Genomic DNA, 24,612 nt, shown 5'->3' with positions numbered 1-24,612 from the left:
CATCTGGAACATTAATCTTTTTGTAATATATACTCTTTACTCAAGTGTTGAATGAGGTGTTTTTGTGCCAATATTACATTATGCTCTTTTTTTTTTTGCAATAAATATCTTGATGCTGATTTAATTTCTTAATTGTCTTTATTGAAAACTCATGCAATTTCAGGAGACTTTATTACAAATGAAACCATTCCATAAAAACTTAACTTAAAAATACTCCAAAGAATCAACCATATGCTTTAAAAACCTCAGACTTTCTCTTAACCCCAAGACAATCATCAACTTTCCTCTGAATGTTTATTATTCTCTATGTATTTACAGTATAAAAGCAGAAATAATGACCCAACATGAAACTAAAAACCCCAATTTTGCTATAAAGGAGAAACTTAAAATCCTGTAAATAAAATGGTAACTTTAACATGAATATTAACTGTTTTGAAATGAAGCTCCTAATAAGTAGGGCATGACCACCCAGCATTTATTTGTATGCCAATCACATGACTTCATAGCCGCCGCGGATGCCTCTCATCAACAAGCAAGCAAACACGATGCCCAGAAGCTGAAAGAAATAAATGTATAAATTAATATGAACATAAAAACCCACATGATGCTACATTTAAAATATAACATTTCAGACATACATATGTCTGGGAGTAAGAGGGTAAAATAAAAAGCATGCTTACAACTAAAAACACAAGAATGCTGATTAGACTAAATTAGCCCTTTTGTTTTCTTAAGAGATGTAGAATAAGTATAAAACCTGATTGGCAGGTCACACACATCTTTTTTCCCCTTCAAATGATCAAACTCATCAAAACTAAGAACTAGGGATGCAAGATATTAGATTTTTGGTCAATATCCAATATGCCAATATATTAAAACTCATTTGGCCGATAACTGATACCAATACCAATATTGGTATCTTTGTCAATTTAGCCAAATGCAAAAAGGAGGCTGGAAATGATGCAACACTTTCAACTTGTCATGAATAAATCTGACATTAAACATGAATAAATCTGACATTAAACATATTACATCTGGTCTCTCAGACAATGACGAAGCTGCAGCAGAGCAAACTTTAAGTGCTCTGCTGCAGGCATCAGTGCCACCGGTTTGTCTTATGAAGCATCCTATGAGTTATTTTGACAGAATGGCCGATATGAAATCTTAAAGCTAACATCGGCTGATACCAAAATTATGCAGATAATATCATGCACCCTAAGAAGAACTCCCATCCTCTTTGATGTATGAGGACACAAACTATACGTTTGTTTCCCCTCTATGATTTGCCTTTAATAAAATTTAGATACAAATTTGGGATGTATATTATCATAGTCTTGTAATTTCTTCCTTTTTCTTTTTATTTCTTAATTACTGCCTCAATAGGAGCATGTTTCTCTCTTTTACATAATCTTAAGAATAAAAAATATTGGTCAAAGAAACGTTGACAGGTGAATCGTCTGATGATGTGCTTTGATTTACCTGGAGGACAGCGACAATGATAGCTGCAACTATCACCCACTGAGCGTCTCTCTTTAGGAACGTCACCATGACGTCACGGCAACCCTAAAATACAAAACAAAAAGTGAGCAGACATTAACTTGCTGGCATGTGATCTGTGAGAGGGAATTAAATATTTGGCTCCTGATCAAATTGCAAAAATTCCTAACATAGTTTATCCATGATGGGCTGCTTCCTAACTTAGTTGTATTGTGGCTTACGAATGTTGATTGTGTCGTGTTTGCACTAAAGAGGAAAAGAATATAAAACACAATAAAAAAAACTGTGCATAGTTTCCTTTACACTTTATAATTACTTGCTAGTTTGTATTGGTCTGTCACATTGACAATATATAGTTCTCAAAAGTCTGAGCCGGAACTGATCCTCGCCACTGAACCGCCATTTTGGTAGGCAAGCGCAGCACAAAGCATAGATGAACCATGGCTGCAAGATCAACGAAAAGACTATATGGAAAAAATTTACTGATATTGTTTATAAGTTGGATAGGAACAAAGCAAGAAAACGTTCTAAGTCTGTTTATTGTTGTTAAGCACCTCCACAGCAACTGTAATGACAGTTTGGATACCTACCAAGATGGCGAAGTTCCCAGAAATGTGATGTCACACGAGAACAATATACATAAGAGTTGGTTGTTTTCATAAACTGTAAAGGCACAGCTAACCATCAGGTCTCGCATACGCCTCTCTAAATCCATGCATCATGACTAAGTCTTTAGTCTACGTTTATTTGTCTCACAGAAACAATTTTATCTAAGTGGCATTATGCCTCTTCCTAATATTTACATTCCATTTTTATGGAATGTAGTCTGTGGTTAGTTTCATTTAACTTAATATCTGGAGCTATAGGACCTTATCTGGTCATGATGGCTGGTGACATCCTGTTAGCTACTATTCCTGAAACTCCAGCAGCTAAAACACAATAGATTTATTTCACCTTCTGGTGCACTTTGGTGCTATTTGTCATGGTTCCGTTTCCACAGTCTGGTTTGACCACTATGCAGCATGAGTCAGGCACCGTTTGTCCATCGCTGCCAAAATACTTCCAGTCGCTGGAGTTCTGCGCGCCACAGCACTTCCACTGCAAATGAGCCAACACAAAACCTTGATAACAGAGGAGCCAGCTGTGACTAACAGACGGCGCAAAGAGTACTAATGTTACACACTGAAGGAGAAACAGGATGCAGAACTGTTATGCAAAGGTGTTGCTGAGCAAAGTAAACAGTGACGAGGACAGTCGATGCTGAACTTACATTCTCCTGGAAATTATCCAAAGTTTCTTTGAGTTCTTTTGAGCCCACCTTGTATTGCGTGACCATATCAGAGAGATTGTTCTCTATTATGTTTTTGACCTGCACGGAAGATGCAAAAGAAAATTAAAACACCCCTCTTGTAGGGAGTTGAAAACATAACAAAGAGTGAAGTGTACACATACCTTGTCTCTGTATATGTATGCAACAACTACTGCAGCAATCTCAGCAATGACGACCAACGAAAGAAAGAAGGAATACTGCAGAACAATTGAGAAAGTGAGGGAGGTAAATATTTACTACATAGTCAAAATATTGGTTCTCCTATCCATATGATTGAGTTTAGATGTTCCAATCACATCTATTAAAAGCAAACACCCGGTTATGCAGGCTGCCTCAACAAACACAGTGAACTCAGTGAATTCTAGTATAATAGGGTCCAGTCATGAAAAGTCCTCACAACTAAATATTCCACAGGGAACTGGTAGTGTCACTGTGACAAAGTGGAAGTGATTGAAAATGTCAGCAACGCAGCTACAAAGTGATGGGCTTAGCAAATACTGAGGCACATAGTTCACAGACTTTCTGAGTCTGCCAGTGATGTCACAAGTGTTCTGCCCTCTGATTGGATGACAGTCAAAGTGAATTTATCACCCTAAAGTTTTGCTGGCAAAGCATTAATATGTATTAATTTATTTTTATTTTACACATCAATGGCTGATGGAGAAGAAGAAATTGATTTTGGCCTAAGGAATAATTAAACATCCATTTTCAATAAGGACTTTTCTGGGATTTGCAAAGAATACAACAAAGAACAGGCCATAAGGAAGGACTTTTTGATTAAAGTGGGACAAAGTTCAGCTCTATCGCAATTATTGAAGTTTTGCTGTGTAAAGCAAGGATAATGAATGTTATCTATGAAGGACTCATCAACTGAATGAGAATTATGTGCTTTATTTACATATGTAACACATATATAACTAAAGCACCAAATCTCTACACTCTCTACAGTAGAAATTTGGAGATTTTCTTAATAAGAAAATAACAATAATAATCAATCTCAAAACCCTATGAATCTATGGAACATATTTGTGATGGCAGACATTTTGAACCATAATGTACATTAGATACCAGTGAAAGATGCATTGCAAACAGTATTCCTGGTTATTACAGGATTAAACCAATGGGAAGTTGTACTTTAAAAGCACTGATAGATCAACAAGAACAAAAATTAAACTAAAAAAATAAATAATTGTGAAAAATAATTATAAGACAGTTTTAAAGAAATAAAAAACAAATTGGGATAAATAGACAAAGCCAATATATTAGTTGTTGATGCCGTTTGTGTCATTATTATACCCATATTTTATTGATTTTAAATAAATTTGCATATACTCTGTTACAGCTTTACTTATAAGTGTAAAGGATGCTGTGGTCAGTGGATTACCGTTGCGACCATGCAGTGGTTCTCTTTCCAGGCTCCACAGCAGCCGAAGAATGCAACGAAGAAAGTCAAAAGACCCACGACGATGAGGATAATGGGGCCTGCAGAGGCGCTGAAGTCCATGATACGAAAGGTTTTGTGAATAGAAACCTGCACAACGACTCCCACGATAATCAGTGCAAGTCCACATAACTGTAAGAGGAACAGATTGGTTTAGTTTTCATGTCAGCTGTATTTTGTTGAAAATTAAACTTTCTGCTTATTGTTTAAATATACACGACAAAATAAAGTGATTAATGACTTTTTAACTGTGATAAAACTCAGGTCTAATCTTTAATGTACCCATCTAGAAATATTTTGATTGTAGCTCTAAAAAGAAGTAAAGTTATTCTTCATTCTAAAGAGATTAGGTGAGATTTGATTACCTTGCACATCTGTTTCACACAGTTATTTTGGACAAACCCATTTTCATTTTATACCTACTAAGAAGTAAATTTATAAGTTATAGAAGGAATCTCAAATTTATATACAAATTCAGAAAAAAACTTTTGTGCATCAGCAAGTGGAGTCAAACTGTGAAACTTAGACAATGTCCAAACAGAAAACCCTTCAAATTATCAAAAAAACAACAAGTAATTATTGTTGGATACAATGTATAATATTATAGTCAACTATTGTTTAGCTGTCTGTTCTTTCACTATGTCAACTAATTTTAATAATTTAGGTTTTACAGTGTGTTAGTGTTTCCTAAATATCCCACCTCAGGGATTAGAAATTGAATTTTATCATCTAAAGCTTTTACACTGCTACTAATTGTGTTCTTGGTTTTCATTCTGGCCGTTCAACTCCTATGAAATACGACAGATTCTCACTCCTGATGACACCAAAAAGTTTAAGAAAATTGTGACAAAATAATCTTGAGTTATGTGTTTTCAAAGCAGATATGAACCAACCCGGGATCAGAAGAAGTGGATTCTTTTAGAACTCCAAATAATTGTGTACAAAAATTCCAAAACCACAGAAGTAAAACCTGCTAAATGTGAACAAAGAAAAAACTGAATTTTCTCAATCTCGATGACTTAACGTTAGGCCAAAACAAGTAAGCTGATGGGAAGTTGCAACATGCTTCAGTTCCTGAATGTGGAAAATGATCAGATGAGACTTTGTCAATCTTCTGGGTGGGGTGATGGTAGCAGTCCGGACCTTTTACAAACAATGTGTGTGTGTGTGCGCACGTCTGCGTGCGTGTGTGTGTAATCTATTTGGCGATGATCAGGTCACACCACACAGCTCTTCAGCAAACAACAGGGAGGTACACTCAGTGAACTGTGAATGTGCTTATCAGAGAAGCATGGTTTAAAAAAAGAATAGGCTTTTCTGGAAATAGAGACTTGGCAAGGTTCTGTTATCTCAGTTGAATTAAAAATAATTTGCTTTTGCAAACTGATACATGGCTGTGATGACATCAAAACAGAAAAACAGCCCAGAAAACAGCAAAGCTGCTTTAATTCTGTTAGAATATTTTATTAAAATGTCAGGAAAACCAACTTTAACTAATTCAAAAATATTTAACCGTATTACTAGTTTTCTACTTTTCTACATCACTGTAAATATTTCTAATACATTTTCCAGAAAACCGATGCCAATTTTAAAATTGACTCACTTGTCATAGAACATCAGTGAGAATAATTGGATTGATAGTTTGAGGACAGGATGAAGAAAACTTGCAGGATGAAGCAAGGGGAATATGTAAACAAGATATTTCTAATTATTCTACATATAATAATATAATCTAATCAGTATTCTTGCATTTGTATTTCTAAGTATTTACTTTTTATTTTACCTTCTTACTCCCAGACATAACTATCACTGTACTGTTTACAACTTTACTGAAGTTTAACAGCAATAATAACCCGCTGATAAACACACTAACAGCAGACTACTACTTGAATGTAGCCAACAACAATAAAAAATATGCCAAACTATCAATGGTAACTAATTTTCATCTTTGACTTTTATGGTTAAAGTCATGATGTATAGCAAGGTTACAAACTTTTTGTGTTTCTATTGTTTTTCTGTCTGTGGAAAGGGAATAATGTCAAAATTATCATCAACTAATAACTTCTGGTTTACATTTTTACTTCTGCAATTGTATAATTTTAACATTTAGACCCTGTTCAAATGTTGGGATTTTGAATATCATATATTTGTTAATAATGCCATTTGTGACTATTACTGTTGTCTGCTCATTAAACAAGTCTCCAGCAATTTCTCACCTTGATATGTATAAAGCAGTAAGTAAAAATATTTTTTTTCACAATCATAGAAAATTGTTGTTTTACAAACTCCTTTTCTCACAAACAGACCACTTTTAATCACTGCACCAATAGTTTCATGCTTACAACATTGAGTCTTGCATAAACTCTTTAGCATGTGAACATCTCCAATCAATGCACATCATCCATTGGTTTCCCTCTAACCCGTGCTAAGAACTGGCTTTAAATGAAAACCTTTTCTAGTTGACAACAGCAATGTAAATATTTGAGCCCGGGTCAATTGGGTGCCTAATAGCCGACACTGGGGAACAAAAAAGGAGTGAAGACAGCAGGTGAATTGGGCCAATAATGTCGAACAAATTCTGGAACATATGTAATAAAAAACAGAGCTTAGGCCATAATAATTCAACTATATTTGCCATTTTCTGAGTGGCTAAAACCTTAATATATAAATCTGTTATACATGACACAAAGTAGTGAAATAAAAGCACTGATCCTGAAGAAGAATGGTTAGTCAAACCTAAATTTTATGCTCACTGCACAAAAACTAACAGAAACAAAATACATTAGTTACTGAGTAACAACCAGGAAATTTTCTATGACATGGTAGGTTGAAAAATCAGGCATAACTAGAGGGTTTATTTACACACTCTTACACCTGCATGAATTTTCTAATTCTTAAAGTGGAGAGGAAAGCTAAAGTTCAAACCATAACCACATTGCTTAGTCATTTTGGCTTCCTCATCCGCAAGTTGAAATTGCTGTGAAGTTGCAACCCCAAATAAGGTTTGCACAGTACATCACTAAGTATAGAACAGGGTCCACAAATAAATTAAAACTGAATACATACTGATTTGAAAGACTCATGTGACTCATAAAACTCCCAGACTGCAAACAGGCGATAAGCCGGAAAAGTTTAATCTCATGCAAGATGGCAAAAGTAAACAAGTCCTGTATATGGATGCTGGAAGAACAGAGGTTTGGTTCAATTTTAAGCCTGTTCAAGAAGAGACAAAAAACTGTTTGTCCTGTTTAACTTCCGGCTCCACAGGTAAAGATTTTAAGTTTAAATCTTTGATAACATGAAATTGTGGTATTTTCATGCTGTGAAGCCTGTTAGTGAAGTTTTTAGTCTATTTTCACAGCTAGTCTGCTAACTTTTTAAAGTATCAGGAGAAGGGGAATTTGGTTGTGACTTACCAACGAAATGAAGTTGAAGAAGAAAAGTACATATTTGACAAATTTCATTCCACCTTCCACAGCCATGGCAGATGATGAGCAGGATCCTTTAACAGAAAGGAATCAAATCAAATCAAATTTTATTTGTATAGCACATTTCAGCAGCAAGGCATTTCAGAGTGCTTTACATCATAACAAACACAAAAACACAAAGTCATTCAATATAGAATCAACAATCAAAACATGACATTAAGCCAAGTTCCATCCTTAAATTTGTAATTGATTACGTTTCAAATACAACTCTAAACAGGTGGGTTTTTAGTCGAGATTTAAAGGAAGTCAGTGTTTCAGCTGTTTTACAGTTTTCTGGAAGTTTGTTCCAAATTTGTGTTGCATAGAGGCTGAATGCTGCTTCTCCTCGTTTGGTTCTGGTTCTGGGGATGCAGACCAGAACCAGAAGACCTGAGGGGTCTGCAAGGTTGATGCAACAACAGCAGATCTTTAATGTATTGTGGTGCGAAACCGTTCAGTGATTTATAAACTAACAACAGTATTTTAAAGTCTATTCTTTGAGCTACAGGGAGCCAGTGGACGGACTTTAAGACTGGTGTTATAAGCCAAATTAGAGATAAAATAAGGGATATAAGAAGGATTATGTAAGATGTAATTAAGAAAGTGGAAGACCTGACTCATTTTTAAGAGGAAGCGTTAGAGTACCGACAAGTAAAAAAGCCCCTTGGTTGAGCTACTGACACATCACGACGTCTAAAAAAAGCAAAGAAAAGTTTCCAAAAAGTTCATCTGACTTATTTAAACTTTTCTTTTTATATTGGGTATCCCAGAAAGGACAGAGCAGCCGTAAAAGTCGTGAAAAGAAAAGTGTGCAATGTAAAGAAAACACGACAAACACGCAAAACAAAGTGACACATTTTAGTTTGCTAAACTAAAATGCTTCAAAGTTTGCCCTTTAAAGTCGCTTGTAACCGTGTAGCTTCGTCACGACCCGTTAATTTACTGCCGACAGCAAGTCCAGCTTTGTCATCATCTGACCAAATTACAGCAAATAAACATCCATTAAATCACTCGGGGATAGTGTGAATTAATTAAACAGACATAAACACGCGCAGTTACCCCTTTTACTTTAGTTTTAATCAAAACCAGTTCATCACTACACACTTTGAAACCGTTAAACGGTCCAAAACGAGCGGAAACACCCGAAAGGAAGATGGCGAGGCAAAGGTATAATTTAATATTTCGGGATGTGTTTTTACTTACCGTTGGGAGAAAATTAATTTGAGTCCTTTTAGGGTGGAAAAGCGGGGGTGTGTCGAAGCTTTGGACCAAGTTTGTGAGCTCGCACTGCTGCTCCGTCCCCTGCTTTCTATTCACAGCAACCTCCCCTCCTTATGCTGCCTTCAGGGACCCTCTGTTAATTACATCACTCTACCTTTGAACCTGGGTTTGTGGGTGGAGAAAGAAATTTAGTTAAGTTATAGTTTGTTTTGAGAAAAAAAATACAATACATTTTTAATAATTGGAAGTATAAGTTAGATGTATTTTTAGAGGGTGGGGTTTATGTGTTATGGTATATCATATGGAAAAGTTAACATTTATGAAGTATCTTCGTATTTCATTATTTCTACATAGTTATGTAAATATTAACAGTTTGCCTTATTACTGATTAATCTAATTTACAATAATAAAATAGTATAATTATGTCTCATAATTGTTTTGTTTGTTTATCTCATACAAGTTAGTAACATACAAATTTGACTTTGCTATTTTATTGTGATGATATATTTAAGAGTTTAATGCTACTTTTCTTGTGTTTAAACTGAGGTCTGCTATTACTCATTCTGATAATGACTGAGTTGGTTCGCATTCACTGTTACGTTTTGCAATAGATGTGAAACAGCTATTGCAAAATGTAAAGTGTTTAAGCATATCCAGACAATTACCTTCTTTAATAAAAGTAATGCTTCTTAAAAATATGTGTTGAAATTGTTTAAATGGATATTTTCTTCATTTTCTGCAGTGCCTCTAATTACAATAAAAATATAGTCTAAAAGACATTATGTTTTCCAATGGGTTTCCTGTGATAAAATTATTCTTACAGATAGTAGAGCAATCCTTTTTTAGCTTTAGTTATCAGACGTTTTTATGTAAATAATAAAAATGTGTATGCAGTTTAAATGTTTAATCATTTCTTTCAGTGTTGCTTTGAATTTAGTTTAATCAAAATTAAAAAAAGAATAGAAGTAGTATTCTACTATATGGTAGATACTCAGGTAACTCCTCTTCAAAAATCCCTGCCTTTAAGTCACTTTATATACATTACAGAAATTGTTAATTGCAATAAAAGTCTGTTAATAGCATCTAAGCACAGTAGTTAACTGAAATCCATCTTATGTAATATGCTGCTAGTGTCCCATGTCCCATGAGTGCTGCTGGACTGTTGAATATTGTAAATGTTTTAAATTTAAACATACTTAAAATTATATTTAATACACATTCCTCTATGTTCTAAGAATCCTCTGGTCATATTGCATACTATGTGCAACAATAGCAAAATCGTAAAACTCTTTAAACATTTCCTCTTTGACCTACTGAGCACAGATAAGTCAGTTGAATCACTCACCTCCTTGTGAAATAAACCCCATGAATTGAAATTAGCATGACCACCCAGTCTTGCTTCAGTCAGTAAGCTGCAACTTGAAGATTCATCTAAGACTTTGCGAAATACATTTGATAAAAGTCAAATTTTAAAATGAATGTCAGAAAATTATTTTGAGGGTGAACACTTTTTTATAAATGTTTACTTTCTTTAAAATAACTCTGGAAACCTGTTTGCTGTCTGAATTACAACGATTTATCTGTCATGGGAGCTTATCACCAGCTGTCACCAAATACACGTTTACTTTGCAATAAAGTATTTAAAAAAACAAACAGTTGAGTCATGTGTGAGCAGCTCATGGTGGATTGTGAACAAAAGTTTTAGGGCCTACAATGAAAAACGTAGATATTTTAATTTATGATCATAAACTGTTTGCAGTAGATAAAGGGTTCCTAGGGTTGATGTACTTAAATGATGATAATTTTCACTTTTACTCAGAAGTATCTGTCTTTTACTGTGCAGTAAACAGTAAAAACCTGCAATGAACAAAGAGTTATGTGAGAGTCGACTCTGTTTGCAGTCTCTGGAGCTCAGATGTTGGGTGGAGTTCAACACTCCAGCAAACAATCATTCAAGCAATATTATTGGTGGGTGTTGATCCTGACATCGTCTCTAAAGCGCACAGAGAAGATTCAGATGCAGCTGCCGAGTTTTTCTGGGCTTGTCTGTGTATGTGGAAAGACGGTTCAGTTAATAATTCATGCACGATTAGCTGAAGCTAAAACAGCTTCAGAACTGTTGCACCACTAGAGCAATGACACCACAACTTAACTGCAGAATCATGTGGTTCCTCTACTATCTTAGCAAATCGCTAGTTTAATCAAGATGCTCTAAAATTACCATACTGCTTTCAAAGTTTCTATCTTAATTTGTTGTTGTTAAATGTTTTAATGTAAAAACATCATCAGGCATACACTGATGCAGGATTTGCTCATTTCTGACTGAAACATTTGTTGTTGTTTACTCGGATGCAGGCAATGCAGGCAGATTGGGTATTCTGTGTATGCACAGTGACTCAGCAGGTTAAAACTCAGTGCATATTTTAAAACACGGAGAAAAATGCTAAATGTTGCCTAATGGAGTTGCTGTAAAAATTGATATTGCAGAAAAAATGACTCAAAAAGCCAAAAAGAAAACTGTATTACTAAAAATAAGAAGTTTTTAGATTATTTCATCAGGTTTTGTGTTGCCTAGTGAACCGTCACTGTTGTTTCTCCATCTGTCCACCAGAGGAAGCTAAGTGTTAGACAGACAGACAGACAGACAGACAGACAGACAGATAGATTGATAGATAATTGAAAAAGGCCAAATTATTGGTAATATTTTCCTTCAATATTTTTCTAAAACTGTAAATAAACTCAACATGTTTGTTTTGTTAAATGTCATGAGGTAATTTCTATTGTGGATTATGGGTTACATAAATAACTTGAATTGTAAACTAGTTTAACAGATTAAAAAGGTTCTTAATTATCAAGAGAACCAAACTATTTTTAACATTTACGTCTTTAAAAAACAAACTTTTTCTAGTGAGAACGGAGACTTTTGGCATAGGATAAATAAACATGTTACAAAGTTAATAAAGCCTGTATAATGTAGCTCCGGAGACTTTTTCCTGGATATTGGGATGTAATGTGACTTTTCACACAGTAGGAGTTTAACTGCAGATTATGGATTCCTGCAGGACAATCTGTTTACCTTACAAAAGTGAACTGAAGCAATAAATCTTGGGATAATAATGTAAAGTTTGGGGCTTTGGTTTGGTGTATTTTAAATTGTTAGTGGATTTATGTTCTGTGTTTGATATTATCTTTGACTTTAATAAAAAATAACACTCCTATTCTTTGTATTTTATCTCAGTTATCGGTACAAGCCAGGCTTCTGACATATCTCCTTTATAATTGCATTGCTTAAAAAAATGCAAGAAGAGAAATTAAAAAAAACTCAAACGTGTACAGAGTAATGATATTTAGCAACTGCTGTGACTCAGACGCAAAGTATAATGTTTTGGAAACTCCTCATTTAGCTTAATCATCAGTTTGAAAACCCAAATTGACATATTTGCAGCCTGTCTTTGCAGTTTTTTGTGAATGTGGGTTGTTTTGACATCTTCTCCTCATCTTTAACAGAACCAGCTAATTTCAAAAAGAAATGGGGGTTCATCACCCAGTGTCCAATTTTACTAATTTATTCCAATAACAAGTCATGGATTATGCTTAACTTATTCATAGTTAAGCATACCTAATGTAACAAATTTACATTAGGTCATGACACCTCTGTCACAACTTAAACATGCCTAATATGTTTAAAGTGATATATTTTTTTACATATCAATCAATCAGTCATTTGTAACATTTCTCGTACTTTGTGAACACTGAATCAATTATAATATTGAGATTTTGGACCTGCTCTAAAGGTTTAGTTGCCAGTCTTTGATGTTTGTTTGCCAGTTTCCAAATATTTTTTCTGAATTCTGAATCTATTTCAGTAATTTGATTAAAATGGAAAAAATATTTTCACATAGATTTATTACACAATAGATTTCATACATTTATTCTCTTAATTGTAATGATCTTGGCGTCTTGTTACTGAAAACCCAAAATTCAGCTTCATAGAAAATCTTTAAAAATGTTCAGTATTTGGTCTTTTGCATGGTTTGCTGGAGGAGATCAGCCTGTGGCACCGAGAAAAAAAGAGGAAGATTACTTTGAAAGTGGCCTTCAGCTCTTCTGCATTGGTGGCTTTGCTTGTGCAACTTTTTCTACCACATAAACAGTCAACTTCTTAAGCAATGTCATATTCCTTCTTTGGGTGTGTCTGTGACTCTTTTTTTTTTACTTAGAAATTACATTTTAGGTTTGATTTGGTGTACATAATCTTCGAAATTAAGTGAAACAAACATATATATGACTATAAATAATATGCATTTGTCTTTGTCTGTTCAATTAATGAAAAAAAGAAGCTTTTCTTATTTATTTTGCATCATTATACAAAATTGGTCACGTCAGATAAAAATGGGCAAAAAATAATTCTGTATTGTGTAAAACCTGCAACATACTGAATTATTAATCTCAGCTGCTTCAGTATTTATATCAACTGTTACTGTATCTGTGACAGCTCTTACGTTCACAGCAAGTAATTACTTCCAGGTAATATTCAACAGACATTCAAAAACCTTTTTCCCTTTTGGAAACAGGAGGCCTTGAAGTAAATTCAAACTGGAAGGCTCTCTCGATTCACCTGCATCATCCAATAGGTGCGACCCATTCATCGCCGTTGACCTATCAACGCCAGACCAAGTTACGTCACGGCCAATCACCGACCAAGCTCCCGCTAAAAAGGATTTCCATACATGGCATCTTCCGCTTTCCAGCTGCGCTGAACCCACCTCCATAGTTCTGGCTTCTTATGAATTATGAATTAACAAGGTATTTTCATTAAACAAACAAACAAATAAAAACTACGTTTGTCATTCAAAGACAGAAAAAAACTTTTGACTCATTCACCTTAATTTGATGTTGTTTACAACGGAATTTTAGGCATTTCTACAGTTTAAACTTGACTATAAATGTTTATATATCTGTTTCAGTAGTACATATTCTCCTAATAATCTCGCAAAGAAAGGAAAACATCCGAAACAGAAACATCAACCCCTGATGATGACGTCATCCTGTCTTGTTTTCTGATTGGCTGTCCCGCCCGTAGCTCATCGAACGGTTGCTAGGCGGAGGAGGCAGGAAGAGACGTTGGAGGAGGCGGGAGTTAGCAAAATCATCATGGCGGGATGCATGAAAATTATTAATGGCTACATCTCAGCAAGTTCGAAGTTAATGTTTTTCACAGTGCTTTTTATGTGTCTACCTCAAACGTCACACCAAAATACAGGTAAGAAGCTGTGCTATAAAGCAGGTAGAATGACCATTGGTGTTTAACATCTATTTTACAAGCTGCGGCTAGTAAACATTAGCTACTGTTGGACTCCATTTACATTTGGAACGAGTCAGTGTAACATTTATGGGTTTTTGAAAGACCAGAAATTATTTTAACGATTGTTTAGCTTCATCAGACAGCAATATAAGTTAATACAATTATTAATTTCCTTCCTGGGAGCTTGTGACTACCATCCATTGTTCTGTTTGGAAATTTGCATTCTGTCATTTTGTAGGCGTTAGCTTGACGCCTGGGTTGATAGGTCATAATATATTGCCTCATAGATAGATAGATAGATGGATAGATAGATAGCATTTATTGTCATTGAACAGGATTCAACGAAATTTCTATTGCAATTGCAACTCCCATGCAAAAAGTCAAATATATACAATAAATAAAATAAACAAACACACAATAAGAATAAGAATATACACAATAATAATAATAACAATATATACAACTAAAATTAACTAAAGGCACTCAACCACACCAAGGAAGAAGCAGTAGGTCCAATTATGGCAAAGTGCAGGTGATGACAGTGCAAAGTGCAGAGCAATATGGCTGTGTTTAATGATACTGACTATGGTTCATAGTCAGTATTTGTACTGAGAAAAGCTGAGAAATTGTTTTACAAAGTTAGCTGAAAACACATTTTTAGTCATTTGTATATTTGTGGCAACTTTTTAGAGGTTTGAAGCAACTGAATGCTAGTTTGCATTTTCATTTGAGTTCTTATTGCAAGATAAGTTAGTATTTTTATTTATACATATGTATATCAGAATGTAAACATTAAAATAAACAAAGACATAAGGCTGCACAGTGTATAGTGAATATGTCATCATCATGTTAGCAAAGTGTTAACTTGCATTATTCTTGATAATGTAATGTTTAGCCAGTTGGACAGTCTCATGGCCGCACATGTTCATACTGGAGAAAAATGCATTTCCCAAACCTGATAAAGGTCACAAAGTGGTGAAAACGGATGAAAAAGAGAGAAAAGACAAAAATAGTCATATATCACAACAGATGTCAATACAATATTTACCAATATTATTGCCATCACAAAACTTTCTACACAGACAGAATACAGGAAAACATAAAAGTCGAAAAGTCTTATTTTCTCCTTTTATACTTCTTTGACTTTCAAGTTTTTTTTTTTTTAGGTTTTTTTAGTTTTGTGATACAGTCTCATATATATCTGTTTGTTTAATCTAGGTGACATCCGTCCGATCGTTGATCTTCACGATGGCGAGCAGTACCTTATGTTTGGGCCCAACCGGTTCTGCTACAAAAACACAGTTGCTCCAACCTGGAGGCAAACGTGGACAAGAATTCATGCAAGTTCCAGAAATTACACTGACTTAAGTTTAAAACCTATTGTTCTATAAAAGGTTTTAAAAATCCAAAATTTTACATCCTGAAACTTGGAAGTTGCTCTGTAAGCTTAAAAATCGATTGTAGGAAAATGCTCTGTGCATTATTGTGATTGTTAAACTGTGCATTAAATGCCTTTTCCTCACAGGTGAAAGTGTGGAGTTCAAAGGTCTTTAAGGTGGAAACTGTGGAAGGTGAAGAAGAGCTGCAGGAGCTGGAGCGCTTCAGTGTCTGGAGCTGGTTTCGATTTTTTCTACGTGAACAGCAAAATGAAACTGTCATTAACATCAACTTGTTCTGCAAAGAGACATGCTTCAAGGTGGATCCTACAGCAGGAGCTCAGTACACCGTCAAACCAATCCGCAGTAAGTAGGAAACCAGTGTAGATCACGTTCTGACTGGTTAGTCACAGATGTAGCACCTTCACAGTAAGTGGTAGAGTTAAAAAGAGCAGCACATTCCAAAATTACTATTATTAACTTGAAAATCAAACAATTTCTGACATTTCTTAGAGGAAGAAATGTCAATTTTAATTTACTGCTCAGACATTTATCTTCTCCTTTAGAAAATAAACTTAGTTATACAAAAGGAACACTAAGCAAAGGAAATAATTGTGAACAGCTCACTGATTCAGGGTATAAAAACTACAGATTGGAAGAGGATCTAGTTAGTGTAATGGTGAACTTTTGACTCTCATTTTGAACTAATTTGATGGAAATAAAATAAGAGAAAGATGGCGCAAGCTTCAAATCTAATAAAGATGGACACAAATGATCTTTACCTGGAGTTGAGTAGGTTTTGGTTGTATTCCCCCAAAGTTCCCTCAGCATTCTTAAATAAAAAATACATTGTGTTCCAAATTGTTATGCAAGTGATATTTTCTCAGATTTTCTTAAATGGTCAATGCAAATAATGGTCAGTATAATTTTCAAGTCATAAACTATTACAGTATAAATCAAATGTTACTGAACAAAGCTCCCCATGAGAACAGTATTTTGTTCAAAAATGAAAAACTCAAAATGCACTGTTCCAAATCATTATGCACTGCAGATTTTCTAAACATTTTATGGATTATAAAGAACTGCAAACTGTCATTCTTTGATTGTGCAGCATTGAATCAGCCACAAATCTCTTCACAGTATGATAACGCTTCAGTTTTTGTTAAATATCTAATGTTTTCATACCTTATAATACGGCACTACACTATCTGGTGATTTTCGTCAGTAGAGAGATTCTTTCTCTTTCCTGTATTGCTTGAAACTTGTGGCCTGCTTAATGATGTGGAACATCCTTCTTAAATAGATTTCCTTTAATTGAGCTCACTAGACAAATTAATCAACCAGCTCTCTGAAATTGATTATAGTGATTCAAAGAGCCCTGACACACAATACCATCTATAAATTTAATAGCACAACAAAAAAATTAATCTTTATAACGTTTAAATCCAATTTGCATAATAATTTGGAACACAGTGTAATGGAGTTTGACTCAAAAATAAGCAAAAAGAGTGCAATGATAAGCAGTTGTGATCAGCTAAAAATGTATGGTTGGTAAGCCTGCTTGTTCAAAAACTTGCTTGTTTTTCTTTATTTGTCTTTGGTAAAGATTAAAAAAAAAACTTATATGGAGAACTCATCAGGCAGGATTGATCCATTCAGAGCTCTTCCTTTGTAATCTTTTAAAATAAAACAAATTTTTTCACATGTAAATGTCAACATGTTACAGATTTAACTCAAGAATAAAGGAAGTTTCATATTAAAACCTTGGTAACTATGAGCAAGCTTTTGTAACTACGTAAAACAAAGAACTTACCAGTAAAATGTCAGTAGTATGAGAAACAGACTGAAGTAGGAATTTACAGAAACAATAAATGTTATTTTAACGGCACAAAAGAGTAAAGTCTTTTTGGAAAAGAAAAGTCAAAGTCTAAGCAGGATTGCTTCAAGCCTCACAGATAATTACCAGCTAACTTTCCTTTCCTTTCAGAGTTTGACATCTATCTGTTTTTGGTCTTCCTCTCCGGGGCGCTGCTGTTTGTTTTTGCAGAATCTCTGAGCAGGTATTTATCTGTCCGAAAACCACCATTTTAAGTTTTAACAGGATTTATAACAGTTTTCCTTGTGTTTTGACTCTTTCCTGAAGGAGTCAAATCTTCTTCTACTCTGCTGGAATGAGCACAGGCATGATCGCCTCTCTGATCATCCTCTTTTTCATTCTGTCACGCTTTTTGCCAAAGGTAAGACATTTAATTGTCTTTGAATGTTTTTTTTTTCATAATTAAAGTCCTGCTGATCCACTGGTTGATTGTACCCCTGCTGTTTTCCACAGAAAAGCCCCTTTTACATGCTTATTGTGGGCGGGTGGTCTTTCTCTCTGTATGCCATCCAGCTGGTCTGCAGAAACCTCGGGGTAATTCTGCGAGAGCACTGGCATGCTGCATTAGGTACACACTCGCCAACAACACAGACTACCAGCAGAAAATAAGAGAGGGAAAGAGTTACAGTGCTTTGGAAAAATGTTCATTAGTCCTTGAACTTTTTCACTTTTTATGTTACATAAAAACATAAAAGCTGTGTGTTGGATCAACCAACACACAGCAGAGCAGAATTGTGAAACGGAAGGAAAATGTTCCATCATTCTCTGTAAAATTAAAGTAAAGATCAGAAAAGAGTGACAATATCATAGTTAGTCTGAAAGTTTTAACCCTTCCTGGTGGAACGTGTCAGCGACGACATAGCCAAATTTGCTGTATTGTAATTCCGCCATACTTTGTGCTTTCTGAAAAATTCCAGTGGTTTTTGAAAGGGGAGACATTGTGCTATAAACCCAGTATTGAGTTATTACGGTAACTTAACACCCATCACAGCAGGAAGTGAAATTAATCAGAGGGTCAGTCTTTCAAAAGGATGGCAAAATTTTCATTTTTCAAAACATTTGAATGATAATTTTCATCCATGTCATGATAATAACAATGCTGTGTGTTTGTCACATCAAGCGCTTCAAGTTGAAAACAGAAAAGTCATATTTTAGGTTGCAAAAACACTGCATAAATCCTTGTTTTTTTTCTGCCAGGTTACGTGACGGTGGTGGGATTCATCAGTTTTGCTGTGTGCTACCGCTACGGCCCTCTGGTGGATGAGAAGAGCATCAACATCCTTTCATGGACGCTGCAACTGTTTGGACTGCTTCTAATTTATCTGGGAATTCAGATCCAGCAAGTTGCCTTTGCTATCATCCTGGCGTCTTTGCTCTCCAAAAATCTGGAGTACCCAGTCATTCTGGCATTGACGGTGTGGAGGTATGCAATACTCAAATGCTGACAGAAGAGGGCGCAAGAGTACAGCAAGAGCTGAGAATCTACTGTAGTAACGTAATGTAGAAAAACTTAATCAAAATTGTATTTAAATAAAAAATAATAGTTGCCCAGCTTAGACAGAAAAAAGAGGCAGAGCAGACTAACTACATCATACTGGGTGTTAAATGTTTGCAGCGTTTCCCAAAATGGCAACTTTTCAGCAATATTTAAGGAAGCATCTCTTTAATGATTGTTGCCCAAATGGAAATTAGATTATCATCATTTTCATTCAATTAATTGATTTATTGCTTATTGGGACAGGTTTAGTTTTGAGTCAAAAAAAGATTTTTTCAGCAAAACTTTCGTCCCTTTAAAAAAAATTAACCCCATGGCATGATACTGCCACCTCCTCCTTTTAGAATCATAGTTTAAAGTTTTTGCTTGGTTTCATCAGACCTTAACTTGTTTTTTTAGTAAGGTCACAGTTTCCATATTTTATTTACATAAGCCTGACTTTCTTTTTCTGCCACTGACTCATAAGTTTGTGCTATAAGATTATAAGTTTGATTGTTTGTAACCTTTCTGCTTCAGCTGTTGGATGCAAATGAGTAAATGTTAGAAAAACCCTCACTGGTCATCTGAATTTCATCTGCAGAGTATTTATTAGTTTTCTTTGTTCAGCATTGAAATGTTTGAAAATGTGTAATTTTTCCAAGGCTGGATATGTATGGAAAGATGTTCTGGACTTCATCTTATTTCATTATTTGAAAGATAAAAATATGATTTTTTTTGTTTTGTTTTGTTTTTGATTACCTGTATTTTTAATTTGTCAGATTATAACTTTAGTTTTTCTCCACCTATTTGTGTTCTTCTACTTATTATAGTAAAAACATTCATATAAAAATAAAATGTTTTTCACAGTTTTGTCTAAAAACAAAGTTCCAGATTTTATCTTTATTTTCATGCAAAATCCCTTTATTCTTATGTAAAATTAAGCAATTGCTTATTACAAATTATTATTCAAAGGCTCAATACCTAAACTTGGATGATTTGATCAAAGATTAAACATTTTAACTATCTATGTTCTTTGAGATGCCAAAAAATAAGGGAAATGATTATTTACTTAATAACTAAGTTAGAAAATAGATTTAGTGATTTTTCTCATGACTTATGAAAAAGGCAAATAATAATAATTTAAATTCAAATATTACTTAAAATATTACATTTTATTGCATAAATATTAATGTAATATCTTCACATTATATAAAATAATATGAAGATATTATTTTTCATAATATGAAGATATTATTTTATGTAAAATATTTTACTACATGAAATATTTTGTAATAATAAATGGAAATATGAGAATATTGTATTTTCATTTATGAAGATGAAATATGATTTTTTTTGGTAATATAAAATATATTTTATATGATGTATTATTTTACAAAATATTTAGATTTACAAATACCATAAAAAGTATAGAAGTTTAAGAAGGTATCAGTTTTAGGGTGTACAAGCGATTGTATTTTGCTTTTCCCTCACTAATATGTTGGTTTTTCAGTTAACTGTGAACAAACGTTAGAAATTATTTCTGAGGATCTCTATGTTGCATTTCAACCCAGTGATGCGGATGTGTTTTTATGTTTTATTTCCATCACATCATTTTGGTTTGCAGGAAAGTCAGAGGTTACATTTACTGGAAGCCCCAGCCGCGGCGCCTGCTTACCGAGGAGGAGTATCAGAAAGAAGCAGAAGAAGAAACCCGCCGTGCGCTGGAGGAGCTGCGTAAATACTGCAACAGCCCAGAGTTCAGTCCCTGGAAGGCCGTGTCCAGGCTTCAGTCCCCAAAAAGGTGCCCGTTTGGATTTTTAGACTTATCTGTGCAAAATGTTGTTGAAGAAAGATTTTACTTCAGAATAAAAATGGTGAGAGGCCAGCAATGGTTAAAAATATTAGAACAGAAAAAAAAACCCAGATGAAAATATGAGTCTGCTGCTTTGTTTTTCACTGACTCACAGGTCGGACATTTTGGGTATATTACAAGTTGAACGATGAGCTAATCCCTTTAATTTCCTGAGCTTACACAGAGTTTATTTATTTACCTAATGAGGTCACTGTTCAGATTAAAGATGATTCAGTGTATTTTTACAGATTTATTCATCACCTAAAGTCAAAATAGGAACAACGACCATTAGATAACTCAGGTCGGTCGGTCCCGGATTACGTCGCAGCTCCATTTCTGATTAAGTTTGTTCATTCCTGGCTTCTGCATATTTTCCTCTTTAAATTTTTCCATTCTATTTTATAATAGACTTTTCTTTTCCTCCTGCTCCACAAATCATAAAATATCCCAATGCTGAAGTTGGGTTCTGACTGAAACAGGGCTGTTTGATATTATCTCTGATTTGCAGGAGGCTGCTTGTGTAAATATTAAAACAGTAGAAAATCATGTCCTACATGTTGCACTTTTTCTTTTAAAAAATTCTTAGTTTGTAAATAGTTTTCTTGTAAATTTGTGATGCATTTAATTCAACTTATTTATAAGGAACAAATAAATGTCACCTCAAAACACAGTAGAGAAAAATAGAGCTCTGGAAAAACGAATACACCATTGCACCGAACCCCATTGAAAACCTTCTGGTTTTATCACCAACTATTGATCTCTGAACTCTTCCTGTCTGAGTTAAAACATTAGTATTGTTGTTTATAAATGAGTATGAACTTGTTTCCTTTGTATAATTTGAGGTCTGAAAGCACTGAATCTTTTTGTCATTTTGACCATTTCTCATTTCCTGCAAATAAATAAAAACATTTGCTTGGAATGTCAAGGTTTCCCAGAGGAAACCTTCTAAGCCTGGTGGTTGGAGCGCACAAGCTGTCATTCTTCCAGTGGCCCGTGGTGTTTTTGAGTTAAAAAATGTTTAAAATTGACAAGGAATTTGAAAATATCACTTATTTATGTGCCATAGTCTTTAAAAAACTGCAAATATTTTTTAAAACCTTAAATAAGCAATGCTTAGCCTGGTACAAGTAAAGCCTGGTGGCCCGCCAGGCTAATAACACATCAGGGGGAAATCCTGCATGTTGTCAGTAGTTCATAGAATAAAAGAGTAATGTTTGTTTAGTTAAATGTTTACCTAAAATCAGAGAAACTGATCATTTTAAGTGGTCTCTTAATTTTTTCCAGAGCTGTATAATCAAACCAGTCCAAAATGATCTATTCATATGGAAATTCTAATTTTATCCTCGTTATAAGTCAAATTCAGGTAAAAATTGCCACCTGGGGATCATTTAGTGAGCAGTAACTCGTCATTCTGAGCAAGCATGTGGTGAGAGTGGAGAGGAACGACTCTCTTTGAACAGGAAGAAACCTCGAGTAGAACCAGCATCAGTGTGAGCGGCCATCATCTAGGAGAGAAATAGGGAAGCAGTGAGTCAGCTCTATCTAACGGGATGGACAACAGGGTTACACAGACTTGGTTTCAGCCGTTAAATTAACTTCATATCCATAATCAACAGGTTTGCCGATTTTATCGAAGGATCCCCACACTTGATGTCAAACGAGGTGTCCGTCCACGCGCAGGAATACGGTTTTGGAGGAAGCTTTTTTGAGGACGAGTTCTTCGACACAGACGATGAGGAGGACATTGAAGAAGACCTGAAGCCTATGATGAAGCCTGAGTGAGAGAGCAGAAGAAGAAGAATCAAACTGCACCCTCTGATGGGCAGGTTGAAGAACGCCTCGCTGGGGTTGTCCAGATTTTCATGCTCGATGGGGGAAATCTCTGGACTGGGCTCCAGACGGAAAAGAAAAGCTGAACACTTCAGGTGTGTGAATGCATCCCTCAGATGTTAAATGGGTAAATTTACATTGAGAGTTTTTGAGTGAGTTGCATCAGGTTTTACTTTGACTAGGCATGCGTTTCCAACCATTAGGCTGTGAATGGGGAGAATCTTCTTCACGTTTTCTCCACACTGAGACTCTTACTTTTGTAACTATTATATCAGAAGAAAGACTGGTCATGTGTTTTCTTCATGTTAATTTTAATGGAAATATCTGTGGAACTGTACTAAAATATTTTGAATAAAAAATTTTTATATTTGTGTTTGGCCACCTAGTGATGCTTTTGAAACTTGAATATATAGTTTTTATGATTTATCCTGTCCTAAAATATGACTAGTATATTAATGTCCTTTTTAATTATGTTCCAGATACTGTGGCCAAGACATGGTTTATTTATTAAATGTGTTTTTCTAGATCAGTCTGAATTCACACATCTGTTCCCCAACACAATCTTCCACAATCCAGTAATTATTACTATTGAATGAATTATTTACTGTAAAAGCTTAAATTCAAAAATACTTTCCTGACTACAAAAGGAAAATAAATGTTGCTGTAATTCATATTAATTCAAGATTCTTCAAAAAGGTTATTGCACTTGGTGATGACTGTTGGCAAGAAAAATCTCCTGCAGCAGTCTGTATCACAACGAATTTGAAGAAGCTTCTAACTGAAGATGTTTTTTCAAATGAAATCTTTTATGTTTTTTTTTTTGTTGCAGCTTGTTCCATGCTATATTAATCTCTTTCTTCAAAATTCTCCACACAAATACTGCATTAGGGTTATGTGCACATTTATTAAAAATAATAAGCAAAAAAAATCACATTTACATTATTATTAATGTGATGCTACAGTGAGGCATGGTAGTGGTGGTATCATGCTGTGGGGATATTTGCAGCAGCAGGAACTGGCAGATTAGTCAGGATGGAGGGAAAGATGACAGTGGTGATGTACAGAGATCAAACCCGGCTGCAAACCCAAACATCTAATCATTATTAATCAATTATTGAAATAATCTCATGTTAGTAATTGACAGAGAGTATTTTAAATGTGCAGCATATTTATGACTTTCAAGGATATTTGACAATTTTTCAACAGTGAAGGTTTTCTAAAACCTTCCTGTTACCCTTCATTCCAAAACTAGTTTTTATGTGTATTTGGGATCATTGTCCTGTTCACATTATGAATTTTGTCCAAGCTTCAACTGAAATTATTCTGGAAAGATTTATTGGATAGACCAGGTAAAGTTTGCTCTGTTAGGTCACAATTAAGTCAAAAAATAAAAATAAAAGTCAGAGTTTCTGTCCAGCCTTTAAAAGTCTTAAATTCATTTCTAAAACTAATGCCTTAAGATGTATTAAATCCATTAAAGACGATGTAAGTTGGTCTTAAATATGCTTAAATCTTTGTTGTGGCAGGACGATTTAAATGCCACATTTTCTATGTTCTTTTTCCTCTGACTTTTCCATCAAGCAGATGTTTGCCAGACCTCTTCATGCAACGCGTTCTGTGACTCCAGGCGGCTAAAGCTATCCACAACAAGCTGCTGATGTTAGCTAGCTAGAGAGACATAAGCCGTGTGAAAAACACAAAGCTGCTGCCAAAGAACAACAAAAACAACTTAGAAATGGACAGTTTTGGTCCCATGTGTTTCTTTTGTACATCTCCAGTGATTTTAGGTCTTAAATTTGAACATAAACCCTGAAAATGTTTAATCACAGGAGAATCAAATGATGTCGCTCATATTATGCAAGGTACTTCACAGATACTTATGGATGACTTATTGCAGTTGCCCATCATTTTCTTAGCAGGAAGGTGGTGGGTGCATCATGCTG

The 24,612-nt window shown here is 34.7% G+C and overlaps 2 protein-coding genes across 2 annotated transcripts; one reads left to right on the top strand and one right to left on the bottom strand.

Annotated features, from left to right (window-relative positions):
• Positions 1–119: 119 nt before the first annotated feature.
• On the bottom strand, positions 120–9,079 carry cd63 (CD63 molecule). The gene is made up of 8 exons (XM_055046339.1): positions 8,939–9,079; positions 7,685–7,770; positions 4,212–4,400; positions 2,950–3,024; positions 2,768–2,866; positions 2,452–2,595; positions 1,480–1,563; positions 120–556 (listed from the first exon to the last, which is right to left on the bottom strand). The coding sequence occupies exons 2-8, from the start codon at positions 7,748–7,750 to the stop codon at positions 491–493; spliced, it is 723 nt and encodes a 240-aa protein (XP_054902314.1). The 5' UTR covers positions 7,751–7,770; positions 8,939–9,079; the 3' UTR covers positions 120–490.
• A 5,013-nt stretch (positions 9,080–14,092) lies between these two features.
• On the top strand, positions 14,093–23,040 carry nemp1 (nuclear envelope integral membrane protein 1). Its single transcript, XM_055045813.1, has 9 exons — positions 14,093–14,219; positions 15,480–15,601; positions 15,787–16,003; positions 17,625–17,697; positions 17,781–17,874; positions 17,967–18,081; positions 18,711–18,936; positions 20,612–20,788; positions 22,456–23,040. Exons 1-9 carry the CDS (start codon positions 14,111–14,113, stop codon positions 22,619–22,621), a joined length of 1,299 nt encoding a protein of 432 aa, XP_054901788.1. The 5' UTR covers positions 14,093–14,110; the 3' UTR covers positions 22,622–23,040.
• Positions 23,041–24,612: the final 1,572 nt, after the last annotated feature.

The sequence above is a fragment of the Poeciliopsis prolifica genome, unplaced genomic scaffold, assembly GCF_027474105.1.
Source record: "Poeciliopsis prolifica strain line A6 unplaced genomic scaffold, Auburn_PproV2 SCAFFOLD023, whole genome shotgun sequence".
NCBI classification, from domain to species: Eukaryota; Metazoa; Chordata; class Actinopteri; order Cyprinodontiformes; family Poeciliidae; genus Poeciliopsis; species Poeciliopsis prolifica.
The sequence above is the reverse complement of the archived record's forward strand: the minus strand, read 5'-3'. Positions and strand labels throughout refer to the sequence as shown.

Coding starts and splice junctions, on each gene's coding strand:
- nemp1 (XM_055045813.1), top strand. CDS start 14,111: ATGGCGGGATGCATGAAAATTATTAATGGCTACATCTCAGCAAGTTCG. Junction 17,698..17,780: donor TTTGCAGAATCTCTGAGCAG/GTATTTATCTGT, acceptor TCTTTCCTGAAG/GAGTCAAATCTTCTTCTACT. Junction 17,875..17,966: donor TGTCACGCTTTTTGCCAAAG/GTAAGACATTTA, acceptor TGTTTTCCACAG/AAAAGCCCCTTTTACATGCT.
- cd63 (XM_055046339.1), bottom strand. CDS start 7,750: ATGGCTGTGGAAGGTGGAATGAAATTTGTCAAATATGTACTTTTCTTC. Junction 2,867..2,949: donor CATACATATACAGAGACAAG/GTATGTGTACAC, acceptor TCTTCCGTGCAG/GTCAAAAACATAATAGAGAA. Junction 2,596..2,767: donor TGGATAATTTCCAGGAGAAT/GTAAGTTCAGCA, acceptor GCTCATTTGCAG/TGGAAGTGCTGTGGCGCGCA.